Source organism: Canis lupus, chromosome 17 (genome assembly GCF_003254725.2).
Source record: "Canis lupus dingo isolate Sandy chromosome 17, ASM325472v2, whole genome shotgun sequence".
Lineage (NCBI taxonomy): Eukaryota > Metazoa > Chordata > Mammalia > Carnivora > Canidae > Canis > Canis lupus.
The window spans coordinates 38,930,611-38,957,677 of record NC_064259.1 but is presented as its reverse complement, the minus strand read 5'-3'; the positions used below and the strand labels follow the sequence as shown (position 1 = coordinate 38,957,677).

Below are 27,067 nucleotides of genomic sequence, written 5' to 3'. Positions count from 1 at the left end.
TGAAGTTGAAGCATATTGTGATATGGAGCCACTCATACCAGAGAGTAAAGAAAGGTGATTTATGGAGAAGAGGTTGAGTGCCATAAGGCTGAGGGGAATCTGAGGGTTCAGGACATCCATGAAGAATGTCTAACAGGTCACTGAAAAGATAAGGCCAAATCGCAGAAAGGAGGTTGAAACTATGGACAAAGATAAGGGAGCCATGGTAGAGGAGGCTTGAAGTGTTAACCTAAAGAAGTTTCTATCTTGCACTCCTTTACTTTACTGTAATGCACAAAGATCAGAGAATGATTTGAGCCTAACAGGGCAAATGGAATATGTGACTCAGAAATGAAAATCATAAATAAATTACCAGGAAATGGTGTTCCCCATCATGCTGCAGAGAAACCAAATAATGCCTATTTTTTCCAAAGTTTGAAATAGATAGAACTTGCCACATTTCAGGGATTCTATGTAATACTTCCTATAAGATGAGAGGGAGCCCGAGTAGGTCAGCATCCAGAACAAAGGAAGCTATGGCTGATTTGAGGAATAATGTCAAGGAGCTACTCCAGAGTGGATAGTTGAAAGCATGATTGGGAAGTCCCTCTCAACTGGTCAGGGGCAGAATTCAGGAGTGAGGAGATAGAGAGAAGGTGAAATCCTAAACCACGGCAAAAGGGTCAGAAGCAGAGCCTGGAGACTTTTCATGAACCACAGAGACAGGATGAAATCCCATAGTTCATCATACTCTGCCCGGAGGGCTCCTGGCAGCCTGCAAAAAGCCTCCCCTGTGGTATGGGAAGGTAGCAGGCTTAGTCACTTCTGTAGCCTCACCTCCTATTTGGACCTTCTCTTATGCCAGCTCCACACACTCTCTTTCATATCTGAGCCCTGCTTCAGCCTCAGAGTATTACCTATGCCTTTGACTGGGAAAGAAAAAAATATGAGCCTGGTTTATAGATGACTCTGTGCCATCTGCTGCTATGAGCTCACAGTAGAGAGCTGTACAGTCAGGGGTAGCCCAGAGAAAGTAGCAAAAGTGACAGTCCCCTGCAGGCAGAACTTTGAACAGTACACTTAGGCTGGAAGAAATGTCTTGAGGTAATGTCTTTACACTGTCATCAGGTATATTAACTATACTTTCTTATTTTCTGTATTCTTGATGCTCTGGCATCTGTGGCTTCACTGGCTGGGGAGAGACTGCCCCTCCTAGGACTAACCAAGTCTTAGAGATATCAAAGGACTTGCCCTGGAGCACACCTTTCAAATGCAAACTGACCAGTCCAGAGCCCATACTCCAAACTACCTCTTTTCTAGAGCTCTCACAGGTTAAGCCAGTATTCCCCAGCCCTAATTACCCTAGAGCCTACTGAAATTATTCAAACGAGCCAATCCTAAATCTGCTCACACTCAGTACTTTCCTACAGACACTGCAATAAAGAGTGTTGCTCCTTCTGACTCCTGACAGACCCTGGTGTTCCCCCATGGGGCCCCCCATGGCATGCTGTGCCTCCTTCTTCTGGGAAAACTGTAAGAACTTCTTCCTTCTTAACAGTCATTTCTGTGTCTGCATGCCTTACCATCCCTGATTAAAACAAATCTTAGATACATTTTAAAACACCAGGTAAGGATTGGCTTGTAAGGATTACTTGGAAAGGACAAGACTAAGTGAGAGACTAGTGTTGAAGTGGTTCGGGAATGATGTAAATAGGCCCATAGAATTTAGATAATTGTGGCTCCTGCTCCTGCTCACCAAAAGGTCCCCATGGCAGAGGAAGCTTTTGGTAATCAAGTGGATGAGATGACCAGCCAGACATGTGGATGTCAGCTAGACACTTTCCTCAGAATGACAGTGTATGTTCAATGCACTCATGTACCAATGACCTTGTGGAAGTGACAGAGGGAGCAGATGGGCTTGGCAATGTGGGCTCCCCAAGGCTGACCTGGCCACAACCACCACTCAGAGACCAAGCTGCCAGCAGCAGCACAGCAGCTCTGTGATGGTACCATATCTCATGGCCCCAGTCAAATTTCTGGGAGCAGGCTCCTCGTACCAGGCCCCTTCCCTCACAGAAAGGGCAGCAGAGTCTTTTCTGGAGTATGCATTTCTACTGCCATGTTTCTAGCAACTATAGAGTAAGCTGGGGACTCAGAGCCCTTTTCAGTTTAATGCATGCTGTACAACACTCATTCTAAATAAGGACCCTCTTTTATAGCAAAAGAAATCCAAGACAATAAGCTGGCACTTTGGAGAGTCTCTGATCTTACCATGCCCCCCCACACACACACTGCCTAAGGCAGCCAGCTTTAAAGAGTGCTGCAACAGCTTTAAGAGAGTTCAGAAAGAGAATCAGGTAAGACTCAGCATTCCGTCCAGTTGATGTGCTGCCCTGGAGGCTGCAGATTCTTCCATGAACCAGTAACCAACAAATGCTTCTACAGCTTAGCCAGAATCTAAAGGTTCAGGGACCAAGGAAATGAGAGTGGTGTTTCTTATGATTCAGCCATTTGCCAGCTTCTTGTAACTCAAATTGTAGTTCATAGACTGGTATCATCAGAATCATCGGGGAGCTTTTTAGAGATGCAGGATCTAAGGACCTGCCCCAGACCTAACAGATCAGCATCTGCATTTTAATAAAATTCTCTGTTCATTCAATATGCACATTGAAGTTTGAGAATCACCGTTCTAACTCATTCACAATATTTATGCTTTTCACTCTCAAACCTCTGAATTCTGCTTTTTAATATTATGGTACCTGAGGGTTGGGTGCTTTCACCAGGCATACAAAATGATTCCAAAGAAGTGGAAGCAGAAACTACACTCTCACCTGGCTATTTCAGAACCATGATGCCTCTAGGAAATAGACAGTAGAGGGATTCACAAGCTTTGATGGAGTGGCTGATCCTGATTACCAGGAGGAACCAGTGTTCGCTGCTACATAATGTGACAGGTAGGAGGATGGATAGATGTTAAGGATCCTCCTCCGGAGGAATCTGAGTGTGATCACTTGTCTGAGCAAGTACCGCCTTGTTTGGAGGTAAGAATCAATGGATCATCATTACAACCTTATAGAGGCAAGATTTACTTGCCTGAGTGTCTCCAAGAATGAAGGTTTAGGCCACACCCCTGAATAAGGAACCCCACTCACTAAAGCTCTACCTGAAGACAAAGAGAACAGCAATTAAATAGTAGAAGAGGGAAGTAATAGGAAAAATTGTGAAAGAGTTTGGAACGGGTGTTCTATAGAATGCTAGATGTTCTCCAGAGCATCCTTCTGAATTACCTTGATTCTATATGTATCTTGTTTTTCAATATCTTTGACCTCTTTTACAACTTTGTAAGTTATAGAAAACTGACTGCAATGCAAATGATTTTGTCTATAGAGGTGCAAATAAATTTTGTCCAATGGAGGTACAATTGATTTCCCCATAATCCTCCAAAATCAGTTGAGTACCTATTAACACATTCATTTAATCATTCCTGATTCCTTATATATGTCTGTTCTCTGGAGTCTCCTTTGAGCTGTGTTTTTTTTTTTTTTTAACATCTTCCTGGTTCCCTTATTAATTAATGAGTTAAGTAAAAGTTTAAACATGGATCAACTTATTTTTGTACAAAAGTCATGATTTTATGGTTTAAAAAAATTAACTTATAACAAAAGACATGAACACCAGCTATGAATTCATGACTATTTGCATGACTAAGAACTATGGCTCCTATCCATATTTTCTCATTTTTGAGTTATGTATAAATTTAAATATTTTAACTAGTTTTATTTTTAATATATTCTCTTTCTCCCTCTAATATACTATATGGGATATATCAGTGATGGTTCACTTGACAATTTAATTTTTAGAGTGCTGAATATTGAGGTCAGAGCCAGAGGAGGAGAGGATTTTTCCAGAGATACTGGATTGGTGCTGGACTCAGCTAAAAAATACTGAGTTTGCCAAGTACATAAATTATATAGAATTCTTGTTGGAAAGTTTTTTTAAAGCCAAAATATGGGCAAAGGAGTGAATGTGGTTGTTGAGCAGCCAAAGAAGTGACACTGATGGAGATACATCTATATCAATACCTATATTTATTTGTTTTTACAACCAACATCCAATGTCTTCTAATTTGGGGAAAGTCTCCCAACATGAGGATCATGGTAGGAGGTAAGGCCTGTTACATAGGCTTAGAAAAGTTAAATGCTCATACTTAGAATTTTGAATCTTCAGGGAATGTTCCAAAGGCACAGAGAGCTGGCAGCCAGTGTCCCTGGTGGTGACATCAGCAGCAGCTTCCTAACCAGAGCCTTCCTGTGACGTGAGCTTGGCTGTCACCAAGAGGCTGTCATTTAAGTGAAATGTGACTATGGAAGAATGGTCAGAGATGCTACCTGCTGGCTCTGAAGATGGAGGAAGGGCATGAGCCAAGGAACGCAGGCGGCCTCTAGGAACTGGAAAAAACAAAGACATGGTTCTCCCCTAGAGTCTCCAAAAGGAATGTAGCTCTGCTTGATTTTAACCCAGTGAGACCCATTAGACTTCTGACCTCTAGAACTGGGAGATAGCATCTTTGTGTTGTTTTAGGGCACGAAGTTCATGGTAATTTGTTACAGTGGCAATAAAAAATGACTACAGTAGGCCACTGTAACATTCCAGAGAAAACATGATGAGAACTGCATTTAAGAGGGTGGCAGCACAGGAGGAGAGGCCTGGTTTGAAGGACCATTAGGGGGATAGAGACGAAGGATACAGTCACCAACCAGGTGTGTAGATAGGGTCGGGTGGTGAGGAGGCAGAACTTGAAAGCAATTCCAGGTTTCTCTCTTGGACAAATGGGTTTATTGGTCAAAACAGAGGAAAGAGGGGAGTCTAATGGTGAGTGTGAATGCATGTGAAAGTGTGTGAGAGAGCATGTGTAAGTGATTGAGAGAGTGTGTGTGAGAGAGACCATGTGAGAGTGTGAGGGTATGAGAGTGAGAGAACAAGTGTGAGAGTGAGTGTGAGCATGTGGAAGTGTGAGAGGTATGTATGGGTGTGGGAGAACATATGTGAGTGAGAGCATGTGAAGTGTATGAGAGCACAAGACTGTGAGTGTGACAGTGAGAGTGAGAGAGCATGTTTGTATGAGAGTATACAAGAGTGAGTGAGAGAGCATGTGACTGTAAGAAGTGTGTGTGGGTATGAGTGGGAGAACATGTGAGAGTATGTGTGTGTGAGTGAGTGTGTGGAAGTGTGAGAGATGTGTGGGTGTGTAAGTAGAACATGTATGAAGAATGTATGAGTGAGTGAGAGCATGTGAGAGTGTACGTGAGAGCACAAGAGAGCATGTGTGAGAGAGAGTGTGAGAGTGCATGTGAGTGTATGGGTGTGTGAGAGTGAGTTAACATGTGTGAGAGTGTGAGAAGTGTTGGAGAGCATGTAAGTGTGTATGAGTGTGAGGGTGTGTGTGAGGGCATGTATGAGAGCACCTCTGAGAGCATGTATGAGAGAGTGCGTGCACATGAGCAAGTGCGGGAAAAGCAGGCAGATCTCTTCTAATACACTCAGCTCCTTTCTTTCAGTTCCATTTTTACGAAGAAACCTTCTAATCTTAACTCCCAAGCTTTCCCTACTGGGAAAAACCTCATGCTCACTAGCCAACACAAACAGCTGCACTGTTTGTCAGTTATATTTTTTACTCTAAATTAATGAATTGCCATTTTAGTCATAACCAGGCTCCTGTGAGTTTGATCAGAGCAAAACAACTTACAGGGTCTGATCTCTCCCAGATGAGCTAGCAAAATTAAGTTTCTGCCCCTGCAAAACGGAGCATCAGACCCTGAACCACAGTGACACTAATTATGCCTCCTTACCTAGCACAGCTTCCCTGCACCCGTGGCTGGAAGGGGTCCGGAGACAGATCTTGGGAGAGCTATTTATAGTTAACACTCTGAGATTCTCTCAAATATACCAGCAACCCAGTCACCAGGGAACACACCCCTGTCTGGATCCTCTGCTTAGTAGCAGATACAAGCCCAGGCAAGCAGTTCAGGGAAACTGAGGAAACGGGGCCAGGCGGTGGTGGGAGGGAGGAGGGTTGGTTCTGCTTGCAGTTCACCTGGAAGTGGCTGATTTTCATCATGAAGACATCCTGGAAAATCTGAGTAGGAAAGTGACTTTCAAATCCACTTTATTTCTTTATCTGTGCCAAACTTCCAACGTGACATCTGAGTAAAAGATGTAGAGCAAAAACCCTTTGTTCCTCAGAACACTACAGGCCAGGATTGTTCATATCACCCATCAGATTAGAAAACCAAGGCTCTTGGAAGTTAAGCTTCTTGTCCAGCAGTGCATCAATCAAATGTCAGAGCCAGGATCTGACTTCAGACTCTTGATGCCCAAATTCACATTCTTTGTAACTTGATCTGGGTTTCTGTCCTATGTGGGATGGGGTGCCCTTTCCTCATCACCTACCCCATGTAGGTCTTTGTCAATCAGGGGTGGTCTCAGGATTCTCCTGCCTAGAGGTGCCCAGCACATCTAGGGCTGTGATGGTGCCACCCAGCAATAATACAATCCTCCAACGAGTAAGTACTCCGGATTCCCTTCCCACATGCTCAGCCCTCTGCTAGGTGCTGGGGAATCAGATGTAAGATGATGAACAACCCTGTTCTCAAAAAGCTTAGAAAGCAACAGGGTTTAAATTGTGGGGTACTCAAATCACACAACTTGAATGAGGATCATAGCCAGAGTCACAGAGGCAGGAGGACCTGAGCTCCTGCTTCTTAATGTGGACTATCTCCCAGTAATGCTGGTCTATAGTGTTTTCCAGACAAGGAAACTGAGGCTCAGAGAGGTAAAGTCACTTGACCAAGGCAGTGATATGTGGCAGCCTGGGTCACCTCTGATCCCTGATTCCATTTCTCCTTGCCATACCGCCATTCCATTCTCTGTTTCTACAGGGGTCTAGACTTGGGGAGGACTCCTGGACCACACCTGGCAAGCCTCATGAGAAGAAGAGTAAAGGAGGGGTTCCTTTGCCCTGCTACCAGTGCCTACACCAAAGAGGGTATCCTCCTTCTCCCACGACTTTACACCCAACTCCTCCACAACCATCAAAAAGTGCTACTTACATATTCTTTAATGTCCTTTGATTTCACAGCCTTGTAGGAATAATATGCAGGGTAAAGGGTGCCAAATATAAGCCTGGAGGAAAAAGAGAGAGAAAAGAGAAATGTGATTTTCATTCATCCTATTTGATGGAAAATGTCTGTCTTCAATGCCAAAAGCAGTTCTCCAAGCTACAGAAAATGCTGCTGTGCGGCTTGATCTAGTTTTATGAATGCCCTGAAGGCTTCTTCTGGTGGCTGGGATGTGCTTAGGAGCCTCCATCTCCTGTTACAGCTGCACACCCACCTTCCTTCAGTCTGTGATTTGGCAACATAAAAGAGCGCTTCAGGATCACGGAAGCCAAAACTGGGAGTAAAATGTGGGGGTGGGAAGTCAAGCTGAGCAGCCATGACCCCAGAAATTAAAGGTCAAACTCTCCTCTCCTGCTGCTAATCCCCAGTGATGCTCTACAAAGCCGCCTGAGGCTTCCTTCTCCAAAAAAACCTTATCACTTAAAGTTCCGAATTTCACTCCCTATCACACTCGATTCCAGCATCCTGCAGCCAGAATCAGCTCTTCAAATTGTAAATGCAATCTTCCCGAGACATATATCCCCACTCTGCCTTAACCCGCTTCTCAGTGCTCTTAAGAAGAAGAAAGAAATAATGACAGCAGCATGACTAGCTGGGTATCAGCTCTCACTGATCCAAACCCAGGGCTGCATGAGGTCATTAAATAATTTGACTCTCAGCCCCAGTCCCCGAGTTCTCCCAGCCTTCGTTCTCTCCACCTTGCACCCATCCCCTCTCAAAACCTTTGCCTCTGCTGTTCTCGCTTTCTGAAATCATTCTTTGCCCTTCTTTGCTGGTAAATGCCTGTTTAGCCACCAGATCCCAGCTCCATCATGACTTCTTCATGGAAGACTTCCCTAACCTCCCCAACTAGGTCAAATCTCCTACTACACAATGTACATATGATCAAATGCTCTTTTAACTATAATTTGTGATGCTTTGATTGACAACATCTCCCAACTGAACCATGAGGGTCTTCAGAGCACAGAACGCATCTGTTTTGATCAACAATGTGTTCTCTGCACCTACCAGATAGAAGGCTCTCAATGGATATTTTTAAGTGAATGAACTGACAGAATGTTAGAGCTGGAAGGGTTTAATCCTTTCATCTGACAGATGAGGTCACCTCCAAAGGTCAATTCAGGTGTAAGCTGACTGGGAATGGAGCCGCCTTGGTCCCAGGCCCCTCAGGAGCCAACATCTCCTGTAACAGCCCCACACACAGAGCTTCTAGGGTCCCTGAAGGAGACACCAGACTCAGGAAGCCCAAAACCATGGCTTCTTCATCAGGTTATTTAGAGGTTGCACAGAGAACTTCAGTCCAGATTCAATGTACCAAGCAGGGGTCAGTTTTACCATAAGCACTGTGGCCAGGTAACACCTTGACCTTCCATATTCACCAGGTTTTCAGGAAGAAATAGAAAGTGAATGGAACTGAGTCAGTTTCTGATGCTGAAAGAGAAAGGGTGTTGTAACCTTGACTCACACGGGTCTTACACTAAGCACTAAGAGCTCTAAAGGTATCACCTCAGTGCTCAGACTGCCCTGGTAAAAGGAACCACTTTTAATGGGGCAGTTAGTCACTTGCTTGTCTAAGGTTGAGGGGCCATAAGGAGTAAAGCAGGGGCTAGGACCCAGCCAGGTTGGCCTCCCCCAGGCCTGGCTTCTCACCACCACTGTCTACTTCTCTGGAGAGCAAGGCCATCCTCTGGGAAGGCTGGAATTGCACATGGGGAGCAAGAGAAGCCAGCAAAGGGGCCTAAGAGTAGCCTGAATGGAAGGGAAAACAGTAGGCCTGGGGGAGGGAGGAAAGGAATTTAAAGTAAGAGAAAGAAGGCAACAGTGTCAAAGGTGCTGGACAGGCTGAGGAGGATGCCTCCTGGAGGAGCCTGCTGGGTTCAGCCATGAGCCAGCTTGGTGAGGGCGGTCCCTGCCCCACCCCCAAGCATTCTCAGATATCAGGGAGTCCTACTTTCTCTCGGGAAGGGGGGGGGGGCATTCCTGACTTCTCACACCCCATGCCCAAGATTAGGTTTTTCTCACCATCCCATACCATCATGACTCCAGACATTCCTCTTTTTTAACCCATACCCACACCACCTGTCTCTCCTATAAGACTATACGTTTCCCAAAGCCAAGGATGGCATCTTTCTCATTCATAACCACTCCCCACTGGGCCTGGCACATGCTCAATAAATACAGAGTCACTGTGTGAAGTTTCAGAGAGTGGCGAAGCAAAAGCCAGAGCCATCCAGGGGACACTCATGACCTTGGGACTGAGGTCTCAGCATTCAGGGGGGACGCCAGACGGCACCAGGCTGATTCAGCAAAGCCTCGGGCACAGTGCCACGGGTTCCGGAGAAATAAACACACCGCTCCTTTGGCACAAATTCCCCGGGTTATTAGCCACGTCTGCCAGGATGCTTTCCAGCCCCTGCCCTGAGGCAGCGTGTAAGCCACAGAAAAAAGAGAGGTGGAAAACGCATCAGAACTCCATGACTGGTTGATTGATTTGCTCCTCTGTGAACTCCAGCAAGTAGAGCAGCAATACCAATACCATCTGAGTGGTCACAGAACTGGATAAGCCTCAAGAGCACCCAGACAAGAGAAGGCATACTCCATCTGCTGGACTCCAGTGTAAAGTGGCTGTCAGTGTCCCCCTGCATGCCACCCTGCCCCATATTTGACAGCACAGGGACAGCAAGACGATTTGCTTTTCAGTCTCCCAAGGCTCACTAATGGCTCCAGGCAAGGGAGCAAACTTAGCACTTCGTTGCTCAGGGAAAGGAGAATGGGATTAAAATGGCAAGTCCTTCCCACTCTGTTCTGTAGAAAAGAAATAACAAATGAAGCACATCCAAGCTGAAGGATTTGGGTACTCATGTTGATTCAGACCAAGTCCCTTCTCCGGCGGCTCCACCCGCCTTCCTTTCCAGCCTGATGGCCCACCCGTGACTGAGCCTCCGGATCTCACAGCCAGCAGCTGTCCCCTATAAGCCATGCTCACTTGCTCACAATCTGTGACTTCCTGCCCACATTTTAGTGCGTGATCTTTCCACAACGCCACAGCTCTTTTTCCTGATAAAGTCCCACTAATCCTTTAAGACCATCTCAAAAAAGCCACTTCTGTGAATCTTTGATCACTTGTCCCTCAGAATTTTCTTGGCACTCTATTTACAGCCTTTATGAAGTAGTTTTAATAATAAATCATTAACAATAATGATAGTAGTATCACTGAGTGCTCACTAATGCCAGGCACTGCTGCACAGGCTGCACGCGTTCTCTCACTTAATCCTCTCCACATCCATTTGGGATAAGAATTCTCACTACTCCATTTTACAGACTAGGACACCGAGGCCAAAGGAGACAGAATGGCCAGGAGCAGAGTGGGATGTGAACCTGGGCCACTTGACGACAGAGCCTGCCTTCTCTCTCCTCCCAGGGTGGCCTGTGTCGGCTGAGTCGTCTCCCTGCCCAGACCATGCAGTTCTGGTCGGATTAGTAGGGTCCCGTGCTCGCTTCGGCAGCACATATACTAAAATTGGATGAGTGGGGTCCCCAGTGCCTGGCACAGCCTGTGCTCAGGTGGGTGACTGAGAAATGTCTGTTGGAGTGTATGAAGATCAAAGAATTGCAATCTCTCTCCAAGGAGCTTAACCCACTTGATAGATTCACATAACTTTCCCCACAAGGTCAGGAGGAAAACAGTAAAATACTTAGGAGGATCTAAAGTGCTTAATTGCTCAAGGCTGGCCTCAGCAGAGGGAAGGTGGAAGGAGTGAGTGCCTCCCTCTGAAGAGGACACCAGGCTCTGGCTAACACTCCTCCCAGTTATTACTAGACAGAACCTCACACTGTACTCTACAGCCTCAGAGCCCTGCACCCCCCACCCCCCACTTCTCGCCACTGTCATTTACAGCTACCCTGAAGCTCCCTCCCCTAACTTAATGGCTCCATTTATCTGCCTGACACATTTCTCCTTTCTTTGCCTTTCATTCTTTCTCTTGCTCCAAATTAGGGGCCTTCATCCAGGGGTTGCCTCCACTACCCCTTTCACAGCTGTAGTATCTACAAGGGACCATGAGTCTCATATTCTATGGCAATGTTTCCCAACCAGAGTGATTTCATTTCCCCAGACATCTGGGTGATGTCTGGAAATATTTTGGTTGCCACGCTGAGAGAGTGTCACCGGCACGTGGTGGGTGGAGGCCAGGGATGCAGCTAAACATCCTACAATGCACAGGACACCCCTCCCCCCACACACACATTGCAACAAAGAATTATCTAGCCCCAAAAGTCAAAAGTGCTAGAGTGGAAAAACCCTGGTCTAGTGTGCTGTTTCCCAGTCCTTGTCCATGGATTTCTCACTCAGTCATCAAGGACAATCTGCCCCCAAGAGTTTCTTTTTTTTTAAAATGCCCAGCATCTGAGGTTCAGATAGGAGACAATTCAGAATGGCAAAGACCACATACCTATCCCATTGGTCAGTGCTCAGGGGAAAATACAACTCTGAAGCTACTTATCAACTTCCTGGAGCTCTGGCCAAGAGAAGAGAGATATTGCTCACATGAATAAATCATAACTGTGATGCCAGTGACAGTCACCAAGGAGGGCTTGCCATTCTCGGAGCCCACAGGGGAGCAACCACTGGCCGGCAGCTCAAGTACAAGCTATGACACAGGCAGTTGCTAACTTTGGCCCAGATGTCTGCAAACAATGAAACACAGTATTTTCCACAATCTTCTCAGGCATCCTAGTATTAGACTGACATTTTCCAATCCCAAATTATGATGAAATTTTTTTTAAGATTTATTTATTTATTTATTTTAGACAGAGAGAGACAGAGTATGAGCGGAAGAAGCAGAGGGAGAGGCAGAGAGAATCCGAAGCCGACTCCATACTCAGCATGGAGTCCAATGTGGGGCTCTATCTCATGACCCTGAGATCACAACCCGGGCCAAAACCATGAGTCAGATGCTCAACTGACTGTACCACCCAGATGCCCCCCACAAATTGTGTTGAAAATTTTAGAAATCAATGTCAGAAATATTTTTTCTAAAATTAATTTTTAATGTAAGAAAAATAACAGGTCCACTGTACAATTGTTTGTATTATGATAAAACAAATTAAATTTAAGGAATGGTACACCACACAGGGCTCCTGGAATGCTGAATCTCTTGACCTGGCCAGCAGTTATGCAGAGTTTTGCTGTGTACTTACAAATGTATATTAAACACATACACATGTGTTCTGTGCACTTTTCTATATGTGAATGTTACATTTTATAATTTTTAAAAGTGGTGTCCCGGGATCCCTGGGTGGTGCAGCGGTCTGGCACCTGCCTTTGGCCCAGGGCGCAATCCTGGAGACCCGGGATCGAATCCCACGTCGGGCTCCTGGTGCATGGAGCCTACTTCTCCCTCTGCCTGTGTCTCTGCCTCTCTCTCTCTCTCTCTCTCTCTCTGTGACTATCATAAATAAATAATAAAATAAAATAAAATAAAATTCTAAAAAAAAGTGGTGTCCCATATCCAAAAAAAATGAATTTGCACAAAAAGTCTTTGAAGTTATGAAGATACACTGTTTCCTTTGAGTATTAAAAGGCTATTAAATTTTACACTGATTACACTTTATGTTTTCTGTTCTTAAGAAAAAAAAATAATTTCTAATTGCTGTTCCCTGAGGGTTTTTTCAAAAGCTTATGGATCAATTTTTATTACTCTCTATGAGAATTTATCCCCAAGACCATTTTTGCTGTCTACTCTAATAAAAGGATGCTCCTTGATTTTTGAGCTCTTATTGTCATTCAAATAAATATAATTTTTAATATGAAAAAACTTTAAGACATAACATATATGTGAAGTCTCCTATATATTCTTTCCTGATACATTCCACTCCCTCCTTCCCCAAAATAACCATTATCCTGAATTTGGTGTTTATCATTCCTACCATGTTTTTATTAACTACATAAGCCATGCATAAATGAAAAAAATTATACCTGCTTAAAATTTATATAAATGGAATCACACTCCATGTAGTCCACTGAAATATGTAAATTCAACTTTGTGTGTTTGAAATTTGATCCATGTTGATAGAAGTCTTTCTAGATCATTTTAAACCACTATGTGGTATTTCACCAAGTGAATATATCACAATTTGTTCATCCATATATAAAGATGTACCTATTCGTGGATATTTAGGTACTTCCCAATTTTTTACTATTTCAAACAGGGCTGTAATGAACATTCTAACACATGTCTCCTGTGCACATGTGAGATTTTCTCTAGGGTAGAGACATAGCGTGAATCATGGGGTCAGCACTGTCCACTATACAGTGCAAATCCACTAGCGATAGAGATTCTTCCAGTTTTGACTACTTTTTGTAGCATAGGAGATTTCCAATGCTCCCCATTCTTGCCAAACTGATATAGATTCAAAATTTTTGCCAGTCTGATACATGAGAAATGGTTATCTCATGCCTGGCTTAATTTGTATTTCCTTAATTACAAGTGAGGTAGAGCAGCATTTTATGCCTACTGGCCTTTTGGCCTGTTGAACTGGCCTATTTCTATTCCCCATTAGCTCATCATTTTCTTACTGATTTTTAGGACTTCTTTGTGACTTCTGGGTATATATCCTCCCTTGGACATGGGCATTGCAAACATCGTCCTCCAACAAAAAACTCCTTTAACTTGGTTTGTGGCACCCTCTTTGTAGAAGTTTTAAATTTCATGTGGACAAATATATCAATCTTTTATTTTATAGCCTGATTTTATATCTTATTAAGGAAATCCTGGTCACATTTTTTTCCCCCACAAATGTGTTTAACTTTTGCTTTTTCATTGTTAGGTTTTAATTTACCTTTATGTATTTATAAATATTTATGGATTTATCTTTATGAATGCTGTGAGTTCAGGATTCAATTTTATTCTATTCTGTATGGATATCAATTGTCCTAGTAACATTTACTGAATCCTTTCCCACTGGGTTTGTTCTACCCATCACATGTGAAGTTTTCCAACGTGTTCAGGTGTTATTTTGGCTCTCCATTCTGTTCTATTAGCCTACCACCTAACTATGCACCTATACCACAGTATCTTAATTCTCAGAGCTTGATAATAAATTCCGATATTCTTAAAAACTGTCTGGTCTATCCTGAGCTTTTTTTCTATATGAATTTCATGACAGCTTGCAAATTCGATGAAAAACTTTACTCAGATTTTGGTTGGAATTGCACTGAATTTACAGATTTGCTCAGGAAAAAAAGCACCATGTCTATGTTATCAGGGTTTCCTCTTATAAACATCATCTTTTCCATCTACTCATGTCATCTTTAATGTCTTTTCATGATATGTTGTAAATTTTTCCATAAAGATCTTGGACGTGCTTTATTTATTCCTAAGTCCTTCAGGGATTTTGGATGCTATTGTGAATTTCTGAATTAGATTTTCTATTGGTTACTAATGGCATGCAGGAATGTTATTGATTTTACATGTTGATCTCAGAACCACTAATCTTGCTGCAATCAAAAGCACTTGGAATCTCAAATGCATTACACTACGTGAAGGCAGCCAAACTCAGGAATCAACATGTTATATGATTCCATTTATATGCTATTCTGAAAAAGGAAAATGTATAGAGACAAAAAAGCAGATCAGTGGTTGTTGGGGCTAAGAGTGGGAGGGGTTGACTACAAAGGAGAGTGAAGGAATGAGGGAAATGATGGAACCATCCTACATCTCAATTGTGGTGGTGGTTGCAAATTATATGCATTTATTGAAACTTCAGAATTCAAACTTATGATTAAAAGAAAAATCACACTAAAGAGTGACTTTTACTAATTATATCTCAATAAACATGGCCTCTAAAAAAAAGCATTTGGAGGAATTCACACTCATATAAGTGTGAGTGTATTGGTGTGTCTCTAAAAATGGATAAAGTCAACCTGGGCATTAGCCTCCAAGCTCTGAGACAATTTCCTAATAGCCAAGGGTCCAAATGGAATGAAACAAAGACTTGAAAAAACCATAATACTGTTAGCACTGTAGCCCTGAAAGATGTACCATGGGCCTGGGTTCTAAATACAACTGAGCAAGCCTGATCTTTAGCATGCTGCTGCAAGAACATCCTCACTCACAGTGATTACCCAGAAGCCTCCTTGGGCAGAGTTGCTCAGGCTGGGCACACAGCTCAAGGTTCCCATAGCACAACAAACCACCTGGGCTTTGGTTACCATGGGTCCCAACCCTCGGGCCTCAGTTTCTGCTTACCCACTGTGACCTTCTAAGAGGATAGAAGAGAAAATAGGAAAACAGCAGAATTGGCCCATTATACATTTTGGCTTTTGGCAGTTATAGTATTAAGATGTATAAGCTACTATTTACTTATTGAATGTTCATTATGTGCCAAGAACTGTGCAAGCTTCATTATAGGTATTATCACTTTTAATCTTTGTATAACCCTACAAGCCAAGTAATATTCTCCTTATATTGTAGATGAGGAAACTGAGGTTTAGTGAAATTGAATAACTAAGTTTAACATTAGTCAAGGGAGAAGGCCAGACTCAAAATCAGGTCTATCTGATTCCACTGCTCATGATTTGCTGCTTTATTGACTTGACCACAATGCACAGCTCAAAGCCTACAGTGATCCCTGAATGAATGAATGAATGAATGAATGAATGAATGAATAAATAAGTAGATGGACAGATGAGGGCCAGAGAGAGAGAGAGAATGTTTCTTGCTTTCTGGCCCCATATTATATATTTATTGACACAGGTGACAATATAACTGCAGGGTTCCAAGGGCATAAACTGTTCATACAAATGAGGTTCTCTCAACCCAAGCTGATCTAGGCAGAACAGAAGCAAGCCACATCTTTCTCACCTTGGCATGTGATTCTGCTGACCTCTCTCTGAACTTTTCTTTCTTTCCCATGGTGCTCCATACCTTTACTTATGTCCAGATTAGGAATAACTGACACACACAAAACTCCTCCTGGGGTGACAGCCCTCACAAACATCTCATTTGCTTAATTGCTCATTTGATGCACACCACGATTCTCTGGGATAACCAGGGTTACTTTCCCAGTGAACATGAAGACAACAAAACAATGACACTGAGGGTTAAAGTGCTTCAGGGTCTGCAGAAGGCCCTCCCCATCCAAAAAGATTCAAACCCAGGCTTCCTGCCTCCAAGTCCACAATCATTTCCCATCCCATACTGCCTCTCTTAGCACAGAGAGGGGGTTTTATTGCTTATTTAGAGCTGTTTGTAATCAGCATGATAAAAACCCCAATTTAAATTGGATTACAGAAATACTCCCAAAACCAATTTAGAAAAGCACAAAACGGAACAAACACTGCAGATTTTCAAATCATGCTGTTAAGCTTTAACTTTGCAATCCAACCCACTCAAATCCTGCTCGAGTATCAGTCAGAATATTTTTTTTAAGTCCAACTTGTAGAGATTTCCATTCTTAAAAAATCTAGAGGCTGAGCTTTGGCATCAGACCTAAGATTGAATCCAGCTCCATCACTGACATGGATGCATTTCTTTTTTCTTTCTTTTTTTAAAAAATATTTATTTATTTATTTATTTATTTATGAATGAAAGAGAGAGGGAGGGAGAAAGGAGGGAGAGAGGGAAAGAAGCAGAGGCAGAGGGAGAAGCAGGGAGCCTGATGCAGGACTTGATCCCAGAACTCTGGGATCATGACCTGAGTCAAAGGCAGATGCTTAACCGCTTAGCCATCCAGGTGCCCCTGTGGATGTGTTTCTTAACAACTCTGAGTCAGTTAATCCTTGAGTGTACAGATCAAAATAGCTACTTTCAACAGCCACTATACAGATGAAATGAGACTGTAGGTAAAGATTTAACATGCCAGAAACACCACAGATGAATGACAAATATTAATTCCCTTCCTTTCTATAGAAATAGTAACTTCAAATGTCAATTCTTAACCAAAATATTTTTCATTCAATATTAAATATTTGTTGAGCACCTAGTACATGCCCTGAGTCCTCTGGTAGGGAAGGCAGCCAGCACACAGGTAATTATACAAAAAACTGATTGATAATAATCATTGGGTTGAGTGTTGCTGAGAGTGTTCTGAAGGAGAGAACAGATTTCTTTACAATGACCACTCTATGGTCACTCATCTCCCAGCTTATGCCTCTTCCCCACCCTGGGTCTGAGAGCCAGAGACCTGACTCAGCTGGAGGGTCCCCTGGGAAAGGGTTATGGTTTTCTCCTCCCAGTGACCTTCCTATGAAGCCCCTTACAAGGAATATATTTGATGAGAGGAGAGGGCTGACAGGGTCCAGGAATTAGTGGGAGGGGCTCTTTGAGCTGGACTTGTGGGGCTGGTACCTGTGTGGAGTTTCTATATGCTCAACTCATGCTCTTCTTGGCTCCTGCACAGCAGGTGCTGGTATCATCCTGCCTAATCACTTGGAGGTCTGTACAATGTGCATGTGCCTGTCTGGGGAAGTATATTATAGGGCTCTAAGGAAGGAAAGGGTAACAAGCCCTTAGTGAGGCCCACCAGGTGCTGTACCAGGCACTGATCCCCATAGCAATCAGGTGAAGCTGCGACTATTATTCCCTTTATATGCAGAAGGGACCGGGAATAAGGAGGTTTCATTCATTCATTCATTCATTCATTCATTCAACAGATGTTTATTCAGTATATTCTGTGTCATATTCTGAGTCCAACACAAGGTCCCAGAACTGCTAAATGGGAGAACTGGATTCAAAGTCCACCTAGCTTCAAAGTCCTTGCTCTTTCCCATCCAATCGAATACCTCAAGAAGGTCAGAGATTTTAGCCTCAGGATGATCACAAAATGACTGGGGTGCCAGGTATATCAGAACAAGATAGATAGTAGGGCAAAGCTGTGTACACTAAGTATCAAAGGAAAAGCCTATGATGATGGGCCTATGCCTCCTCCATTAGACTAAGAGCTCTCTAAGGGCAAGGACTGGGCCTTCCCTGTTTAGGCATCTTTGGTGGTGGGCACAAAAACACAGGTGACATTCAAATGCACTAGCCTAAGTGAAAGAAGCCAGACTCACAAGGCTACATGCTACATGACTCCATTTATACGTCACTCTGAAAAAAGATAAAACAGATAGAAAACATGTGAGTTGCCAGAGGCTGCAGAAGGAGGGGAAGATGACTACAAAAGGGCATGGGTAATATTTTGGAGGTGATATAATTGTTCCAAATTTATGTTGTGGCAGTGGCTACACAACTATATGCACTTGTCAAAGCTCATAGAACCATACAATAAAAATGGTGAATTTTACTGTATGCAAATTATACTCTAATTTTTAAAAGTTTATTTATTTAAGCAATCTCTAAACCCAATGTGAGGCTCCAACTCATGACCTCGAGATCAAGAGCTGTGTGCTCTACTGATTGAGCCACCCAGGTGTCCCCTCTAATTTTTAAAATAGGAGAAAAAGAGAAAGGGAAAAAAAATGAATGAATACAAACAGAAGTAGACTTAAAGTGAAGCTGATGAAGTTAAAGCTTCAGAATTCCTCAACAGCATGGGCTCTGGGTGGGGCCCTAGCAATGTGTTCATCAAATTTTTTATTACCTTTTCTAAAAAAGCTCCTGCCCTCCAATGTAAAAGCTTCAGGCCCCAATAAAACTAGATCCACCCCTGAAACAAGTGCAAGAAAAGGTCAAGAGAGGAAGAATGGCAGGCTCCCAAGGCACTGGTCTCCAGTGGAACCCTAGAGAAAGGAAAGACTTGGTTCTAGCAGAGGTAGACATCCCATAGACAGGAACCAGCAAGGACCAAAGTGCACAGGCTTTCCAGGGTTTCCAGAGATCACACAAGCACCTGGAGTTTGGAGGTCCTACATCATATGTTCACTACCCCAAACCCATGTATCATCACATCAAGCCGTTCTAGGCAAGTAGGAAAGTTGCGGCTCATTGTGATGTGAAAATTCTAGATACTGGTAAGCTGGTGTAACAAGCATTCTTCTGGCTCCCTGAATAGTAATGACCCCCTTGTAGTGAGGTTCTCACCTTAACATACCTGAAGCTGAAAATGGTTAATGCTCACTTTTCTATCTTCCCCTGCAGCAGGGATGTGGGCCTGTGGCAGACACACCTGCTCAGGTATGAACCAGGTCCTTCCAACTCTCTCACTCAGCTATACAGAAGCTGCATTCCTCAAGCTTACAATCCCATGATACCAAGTAAACAGACTGTTGAAAGAGGCTGGTCCTGTATGTCAAGTTACTATGTTTTTGATGGTTAAAATAAGTCAACAGAGTAGAATGTAGCTAAGATTTAAAAATGGTCCTGTCTCTAAGAGTTATTTGCACACCCATGTTCATAGCATTATTTACAACAGCCAAGAAATGCAAAGAAAACAAAATGTGATTTCATGTGTGATATAAATAAATATAACTATATATATGATGGAATATTATTCAGCCTTAAAAATAAAGGAAATCGTGACACATACTACAAGATGGATGAATTCTGAGGACATTATACTAAGTAAAATAAGCCAACCATTAAAAAGACAAATATTCTAGATTTCATTTATATGAGTAGACTATCTCTGATAAATCTACTATTACATATTTACATAGTAGAAATTCATAGAAACAGAAAGTAAAATGGTAGTTGCCAGGAGTTGGTGGGGGGAAAAGAAATAGGGAGTTGTTTAACAGGTATAGAGTATCAATTTTTAATTTTATAAGATGAAAAAATTCTGAAGATTGGTTGTACCATAATGCAAATATACCTAACACCGCTGAACAATACACTTAAAAGTGGTTAAGATGATAAATTTTGTTATTTTTTTACCACAATTAAAATAAAATAAATGTAAAATGTTTATGAACCAAAAACATTTTGACATGAATATTTGTTAAAATGATACATATTTGAAAATTTAAAATAAGAGAATTTACTTTGTATAAATCATTAGTTCATTTAATCTGCAAATGGTTCATCCTAACAAATTCTAACAAATTCTAACAAATTTAGAAAAAAATATATAATCTTTCAGGTTACACCTGTTCTATTTCATGGTACAATGCTATTTATTTAATTTACTGAAATTGCCAAACAAAAGAAAATTCACCAATTCTAGAAGGAACTGCCATTTCAATTCATTACAGAGGATATCATGACATAAAATGAGTAAAAATTAACAAGCAATGCAAATATCTTTTTAAAATGGTCTGGTTGTAGAGAAAGAAAGAAAATGCTGTATCTTATGTTCTTATCCAGAAGTTACACCACTAAACATGCTCCTCCTGTCGATATTTTAAATATTTATTTTTTAATACCTTAATTAGTTCCAGAAAGGATCTGAGGAGGCTCAGGTATAAATAATCGTGTGGCTCATGAGAAACTACAATTCCAGGCCCCTGGGCTGGTCTCCAGAAAGGTTGGGGGCAGCTAATAGAGTCACTGCTGTCACCCCACCCAAAGGGAAGGGAGGAGCTAGAGGAAGTCATTGTCTACACCTGACTCCTTTGCTCATGGAAGAACAAAAATGGACTGAAACAGGGATGTTTGGCTCATGCCCAGAATGCCTTCCCTGATTAGACCTCAACAGTCCAAGAAAAGAAAGCAAGGTGGAAAACAGCCAGGTTTCCTTTGGGGAGAGAAATTTAAGTTTTAAGGGGAGAATCTCCAACAAGTGTCTTAATTATGAAGGAGTTATGTTAATTATGAGGGACAGGTAGGGAACAGACACAACTGATGGCTGCTAAAGAAAGGTCCCACCTGGGCGTTCTCCTGGAGCACCTCCAGAGCTGGCCAGCCTGCACCCCACACAGGGAACACCTGCCCTGCAGACGATGTAAGCAAGTCTACTGCTTCCCTGGGAGATCGCCAGCGACTGTGGACCTCACTGTGTGCACTGTGGCTACACAGTTCGAGGGGCTCTGGCCACCACTAAGCGCAAACCAGCCCTGAGAGAGGAAGGTCCCTGTCTGGGTAATAACTGTTTTTGATACTTCTAAAGATAATCCTTGGTACAGCTCTAAAAGGTGGAGGGACACCTGGGTGGCTCAGCGGTTGAGCATCTGCCTTTGGCTCAGGACATGATCCTGGAGTCCCGGGGTCGAGTCCCACATTGGGCTCCCTGCATGGAGCCTGCTTCTCTCTCTCTGCTTCTTTTTTTTTTTTTTTTTTTTTTTTATTTTTATTTATTTATGATAGTCACAGAGAGAGAGAGAGAGAGGCAGAGACACAGGCAGAGGGAGAAGCAGGTTCCATGCACCGGGAGCCCGATGTGGGATTCTATCCCGGGTCTCCAGGATCGCGCCCTGGGCCAAAGGCAGGAGCCAAACCGCTGCGCCACCCAGGGATCCCTCTCTCTCTGCTTCTTTCTCTGCCTCTCTCTCTGTGTCTCTCATGAATAAATAAATAAAATCTTAAAAAAAAAAAATAAGTTGAAATATAAGAAACTTTGCTTTGTTTAGAAAATAAAGATATTCCTCCTAACCAAAGAATGAGAACTACTGTCGTTTTGTTGTTTTGTTTATAAGTAAGATTCATGCCCAAGGTGGGGCCTGAACCCACAACACTGAGATCAAGAGTCGCCTGATCCACCGACGGAGCCAGCCAGGTGCCCTGAGAACTACTATTCAATGACAGTGCCATTTGTCTCTGCAGATTTGAAAAGAATGGATAAAACTAGGTCACTGAGAAGGAGAGAAAGATTCCCAGATAGAAAGAATTGGCTTTGAGGCTGGAAATACAAGAAATCTTGTTTGCGTCAGAATGAAAAAAATTTGCGCTCTTTCCATTTGTGAGCCCCCAGTCATAGGATGGGCATACGGGAGCTTCTAGTGACGGAAATCTTGTTATCCAGGAAACCAACACTGAGCAGGAAGGCTTCACAGTTAGAAGAAAAAAGTTAACCTCACAGAGTAACCAGGGCCCTACTGAATGCTGGCAGTGTGCTGGGCATTGGTTTAGGCACTGTACAAAAACTCATGAAGCAGGCATGCTGACAATCCCCACAGACTGGAAATACGGATCAAAGAAGTTAAATCATAATTGGGCTGAGGTCACACAGTGAGGCTGTGATAGGGCTGGACAGTGAGTGTGCGATTTCAAAGCTTGGGTGCTGAAGCCACTGATGTCCCCACTTTTTTGATGGCACAAAATCAACGAAATATTTAGTTCACATATTACTTGTATCACATGATTTGTGAGCTTTGCTGAGGAAATCTTTTTAAGTTATCATGAGGACTAAAATAACATTTTAAAATGAGATCGTCCAGGGGCACTTGGGTGACTCAGTGGTTGAGCGTCTGCCTTTGGCTCAGGTCATGGTCCTGGGGTCCTGGGATCAAGTCCCACACTGGGCTCCCCTCAGGGAGCCTGCTTCTCCCTCTCTATGTCTCTGCCTCTGTGTCTCAAATGAATGAATGAATTTAATTAAATTAAATGAGATCATCCAATGCAGAGGCCCACGTACCAAGGCTCGTGCCAACTGTAACATGACTTGGTTTTTGCTGCAAACAAACAACAGTGAGGGGCTGTGTCGGGGACAGCCACATTTCCCTCAGGATGTCCCATAGGGGTATACGCCGGAGCCTGTTGGACATGCAGCTCTAGTACCTACTCCAGGCTGTGCATTGTGCTACAAACCACTCACTTGTTCTTCCATACTAATAATACCCAGTGACTTTCCCTGACCACAGAGCTGGTCAGCACCTATGAAGGTGCTGACCAGGAGATGTGGCCTGGCTGTAAATCTGCCTGCACCCTAACCTGCCCACAAAGATGTGAGTTATTTAACTAATCCCTATATTTAACTATGAGATCCAGAAATGCCCAGTTTTGGAAGACCAAGGATAGACACTGCCCACAAGGCAGATTCTCCCTAGGGGTTGGTGTGGGGAAAAGAACACTGACATTTCAACACAGATATTTTTAGAGGTTGTATATCCTTAGCGTATCCTACTCCTCAATTCATTGCTTGGTTCTTGGTGTGTGACATCAGGGAAGCCTCTTCCCAAAAGGTTCTGGGGGATCTCAGAGGACACCAGTCTGGGTCCCTCCCAGAATAAAGAGAGAAAACAATTTGCAAGTCCACCCCATTTCCTTTCCCAAGGGAGAACCAAGAAGGCTTTACTGTAAATGGTACAGATGGCCAGAACTTCAGCACTTACAGGCTATTACCTCAGACCCCCACCCCAACTGGACTGTAAAGAAATGCCTGGACAGAGGTGTCCCTGGAGGTACCCCTAAGGGGTATAACTAAGTAACTGGCAGTCTCTGGCCCTTCAGCATAGAATAGTTCCCCAGCTTCTTTGCCGCACAGTGGGTAGAGGAGACGATTGTTTCTTAGGGTGGGTTAGTTGGCTAGTTGGTTAGTTTGGGGAGGTTTGGAACTCAAAGAATAGGAGGGGTTTGGAGCATACACCCATATCCAGTAGGCCTCAGGATGACAGTTGGGTCCCTGTGCACTGAAAGGGGAAGTGGCATAGGATAAGGGCTCCCAACTAGGAGTCAGGAACCCTGGTTCTAATTTCAGCTCTAATCCTAAATGGCAGAGTAATCTGGAGCCATCACAATTCCCTACCCCTGTCTCCCAGACCTCAGGCTCCTCATTCTTTCATTCAGAAAACACTGACCTACTGCCCTGGTACACATCATACTGACCTAGTACAATAGGTGTCCAGCACTGTTCTATTGCTGGCAAGCCAGCAGTGAACAGATGGGGAGAGCATGCTGTTGAGTTCTGGGGCGCCCCCTCCCCCAGATCAGGCATTCTTTCATCCCATGACTGCAGTCTGACCCAGGTCCAAGTCCTGGCCTCTGCTTGGCTGGTTGAGCCTGAACAGTCTCCTGCACCCCAACTCTGAATCCTGAGGTAGTGTGAGGAGGTTAGCAAACACTCAAATCATGCTGATAAGCTAAAAACCAAAGCAGCTACAAGGCCACCAGGACAGACCTGGACAGTCACCTCTCACTGTGGTATATTCCTGGAAATTGCAGTAAGAAGTAGTGTAGTCCAAGGGGGATTTTTTTTAATCCCTTTGTCACCAGCAGATGGGAATCAATGGTCATCAAGGCAGAGTGCTGACAGAGCTCTGCTTCAGATGGGAGGAAAACAAAAAATGGATGGAATGGGGTGGAAAACAGGAAAATAGAGGTGTGTTTTAGTGTCTAAAACTAAATATGCAGATGAGCAAGCAATGAAACAAAGAAACAAGGTGGGGGTGACAAGAACTGACTCCATCCTTGACGGATCAATTCCATCACATGGCTCCCTGCTGCCCTCAGGAAAACCTCCAACTGCTTACCTTGGAACTGAGGGCCACAGCCAAGCCACCAGCTTCACTATCCTCCGCTAATTTCTGTGCACACCTCGTGAGCTCCTGCCACAGAGCTCTGCCATCATCTTTGCCTGGAATGCTCTTCCCCTGTCTCTGTCTGCCAAAATCCTATACGTGTTTCTGACACATTGGATCGGAAGCCTTAGCACTACTGACCTTTGGGGCCAGGTAACTCTTTGTGGTGGGGAGTTGTCCTGAGCACTGTGGGATGTACAACAGTATCCCTAGGCTCTGAATGCCAGTAGCTCTAGATACCAGTAACATTCCCTCCATCCTAGATGTGACCATCAAAAATGTCACCAGATCCTGCCAAATGTCCCGCAGTCTCAGCCTCTGGTTGAGAACCACTGCTCTATACCCAGATCCAGTGCTATTCTTTTCAAGAAACCCTCCTCTGAGCTTTTTAGAAGGAGAGTTCTATCACTTCACATTGTTATCTTCTACTAGCATTTAACCTGGTCTCCTGTCAGCTGGATTTGTATGTGCTTTTATTAGCCCTTCCCCATCAAACTATAAATATCTTAAGGGCAAGGAGCACGTTTTGTTCACCTTACACAAGCAACGATGTCATTTAGAGTAGATAATACATACTGGTCTAAGGAAATTCAACCACTGGGTTTAACTCACTTACCGTTAACATAAACATAACTTGCTTGTGCTACTTGTTTATGTCTACTGTAGAAAAAAAATTAACTACAGAAAAGAATAAAATCAAAACCAAAATCACCCACAATCCTACCACTAGCAGTCACAGCAGCCAAAATACTGCTTTACTGGGTAAGTCTCTCCAATACCTGTATACAGATAAAATACTTGTGTGTGTCCCTCCAATCTTCTGTGCACAGAGTGTACAAGGGAAGTAAGTACCTGAAGTAGAGATGACAGCTCAGAGCCAGACTGTCATGACCACAGGGGAGCCTGAGGGCCATCTGGCCCACCCCTAGCATGCGCTTAGATCCCCTTCAGGATGCTACTCCTGACTTGCTATCACCCAAAGCAGCCTGGTCCACCTGGGACCACTCTAGAGCTCTTTCACCTACTGACCTGAAATCTGTTACCCAGGAGCATCCATTCCTTGATCCAATCCAAATTCTACCTCTTTAGCCAAACTGGTCTACTCAGTCTATTTTCATTGACAGGGTGTCATCTAGCCTGCCTTCTTCTCCCTCTAAGAACTTCCCCTCCCAACTGCTGGCATGGGCTCTGGCACCCAGGTCCACAGTATCTGCCTCCTCTGATCCTGAGCAGTCAGGTGCTATCTCCCATGGGTTGGCATTAGGGCTGAAAAACTTGACTTAGTAGTTGCTAGATACTTGGAGGGGGGACTGACTGCCACAGTGGGTGTGCAAGAAAAGTAGAAGTCTGGAGAAAGAGAGTCAGTGAAAGCAACACACACACACACACATAGGCACACATGCACGGAAAATAAAGCCAATGTGGCTAGAGAGGTAGAGTGGTGGGTCTGGGGTCTGGGGCCAAGGGTCCAGGGGCAGGGAGAGGAAGTAAGAACACCCAGCCTGGGTTCTAGGACACTATGTAGTTCAGCCACAACTCTCTGACTCTTCATAATGAAGAATTCCCCTTAGTCCACTTGGCTTTGTCTTATCCAGTTCATGTAACAAAAACAAAAATGGAAAGAGGCTTTGACTAACACACAGCCCATGAGACCTCTGACAACTGATGCCCAGAAAGCTCACTCCTCCAGCCTGAATGCACCTCCCCTGGAACTGACCATGACCTCTCTGTTGGCCGACCATGTATCTATGTGCACAAAGCCCTTCATACCTCAGGACCGCCAACAAACCCAATTTACAATGGTACCAAAAGGTGAGGATATCATTGCTGAGTTGAGGAAGCCAGAAATCCCATCCCACAGTATTCAGGACTGAATATGGTGGCCCAAAAGCATATGTTTGTGCGAAAATTCACATCACCCCAGTGAAATGCCAGCACCCACAGGGAGGGTCTAAGGCCAGAGAAGCTGAGAGCCATTCCACTTCTCCATCTGTCTTCCCTTTGCAGCAGGCACTAAGCACCTCTCAGAGGACATCCCAGCCCCAGCAGAAGCTATGCTGGGTTTCCCAGGGATGTATAGCCCTACCTTCCCTGGGGGTGCATAACAGTAGCTGGCTTACACTGTCCTTTCTTCCAGTTCCCATTGAAGCCAGATGTACAATAACCCCCCGAATACTAAGAAGGGCAGGGGCTCTGGAGCAGAGAGAGATTCTCATCTCATTCCTACCATTTACTGAATGTATGATTTTGATCTAGTTACTTCTCGAAGTCTTCCATTTCCTCATCTACAGAAGTACAAAATAGAAGTTTCCACTTTAGGGATTAAATGAACAAGAGAGTTTTAAAGAGCCCAGAGGATTAACACAAGAGAGTTTTATACTTATCAGGTACTAGTTTACTATCTCCCATTTTGTCTCATTAAGTATCTTTATTCATTTTTCAATTTACTAAGTGACAATATAATGTCACTTAGTTTTACAACATACAATCTTAAATCATAATTTATGAGAGATCATCCTCATTATATACAATCAGCTGGAAAAATACGAACTTGATTAGGGTTCATTTGGCTTTATTT

General features: G+C 43.5%; 1 protein-coding gene and 1 long non-coding RNA gene across 6 annotated transcripts in view; one reads left to right on the top strand and one right to left on the bottom strand.

Annotated features, from left to right (window-relative positions):
• REEP1 (receptor accessory protein 1) overlaps positions 1-27,067 on the bottom strand; it is a 105,087-nt gene that overhangs the window by 51,253 nt on the left and 26,767 nt on the right. For all 3 annotated transcript variants that reach the window (XR_007402939.1, XM_049095560.1, XM_035700732.2), the window contains exon 2: positions 7,089-7,161. Coding sequence is in view for 2 of the 3 variants with exons in the window: in XM_049095560.1 (XP_048951517.1) it covers positions 7,089-7,161 (73 nt within the window). In the remaining variant the exon portion in view is untranslated. The remainder of the gene's footprint in view (positions 1-7,088; positions 7,162-27,067) is intronic.
• LOC112664339 (uncharacterized) lies at positions 1,004-10,385 on the top strand. Of its 3 annotated transcripts, XR_003139650.3 has the most exons (5): positions 1,004-1,083; positions 1,410-1,512; positions 2,199-2,336; positions 6,918-7,024; positions 7,118-10,385. It is a non-coding gene; the product is annotated as an uncharacterized LOC112664339 (long non-coding RNA). The 3 variants fall into 3 exon arrangements; XR_004806216.2 differs by lacking the exon at positions 2,199-2,336; XR_004806217.2 differs by lacking the exon at positions 1,410-1,512 and having other exon boundaries at positions 1,026-1,083.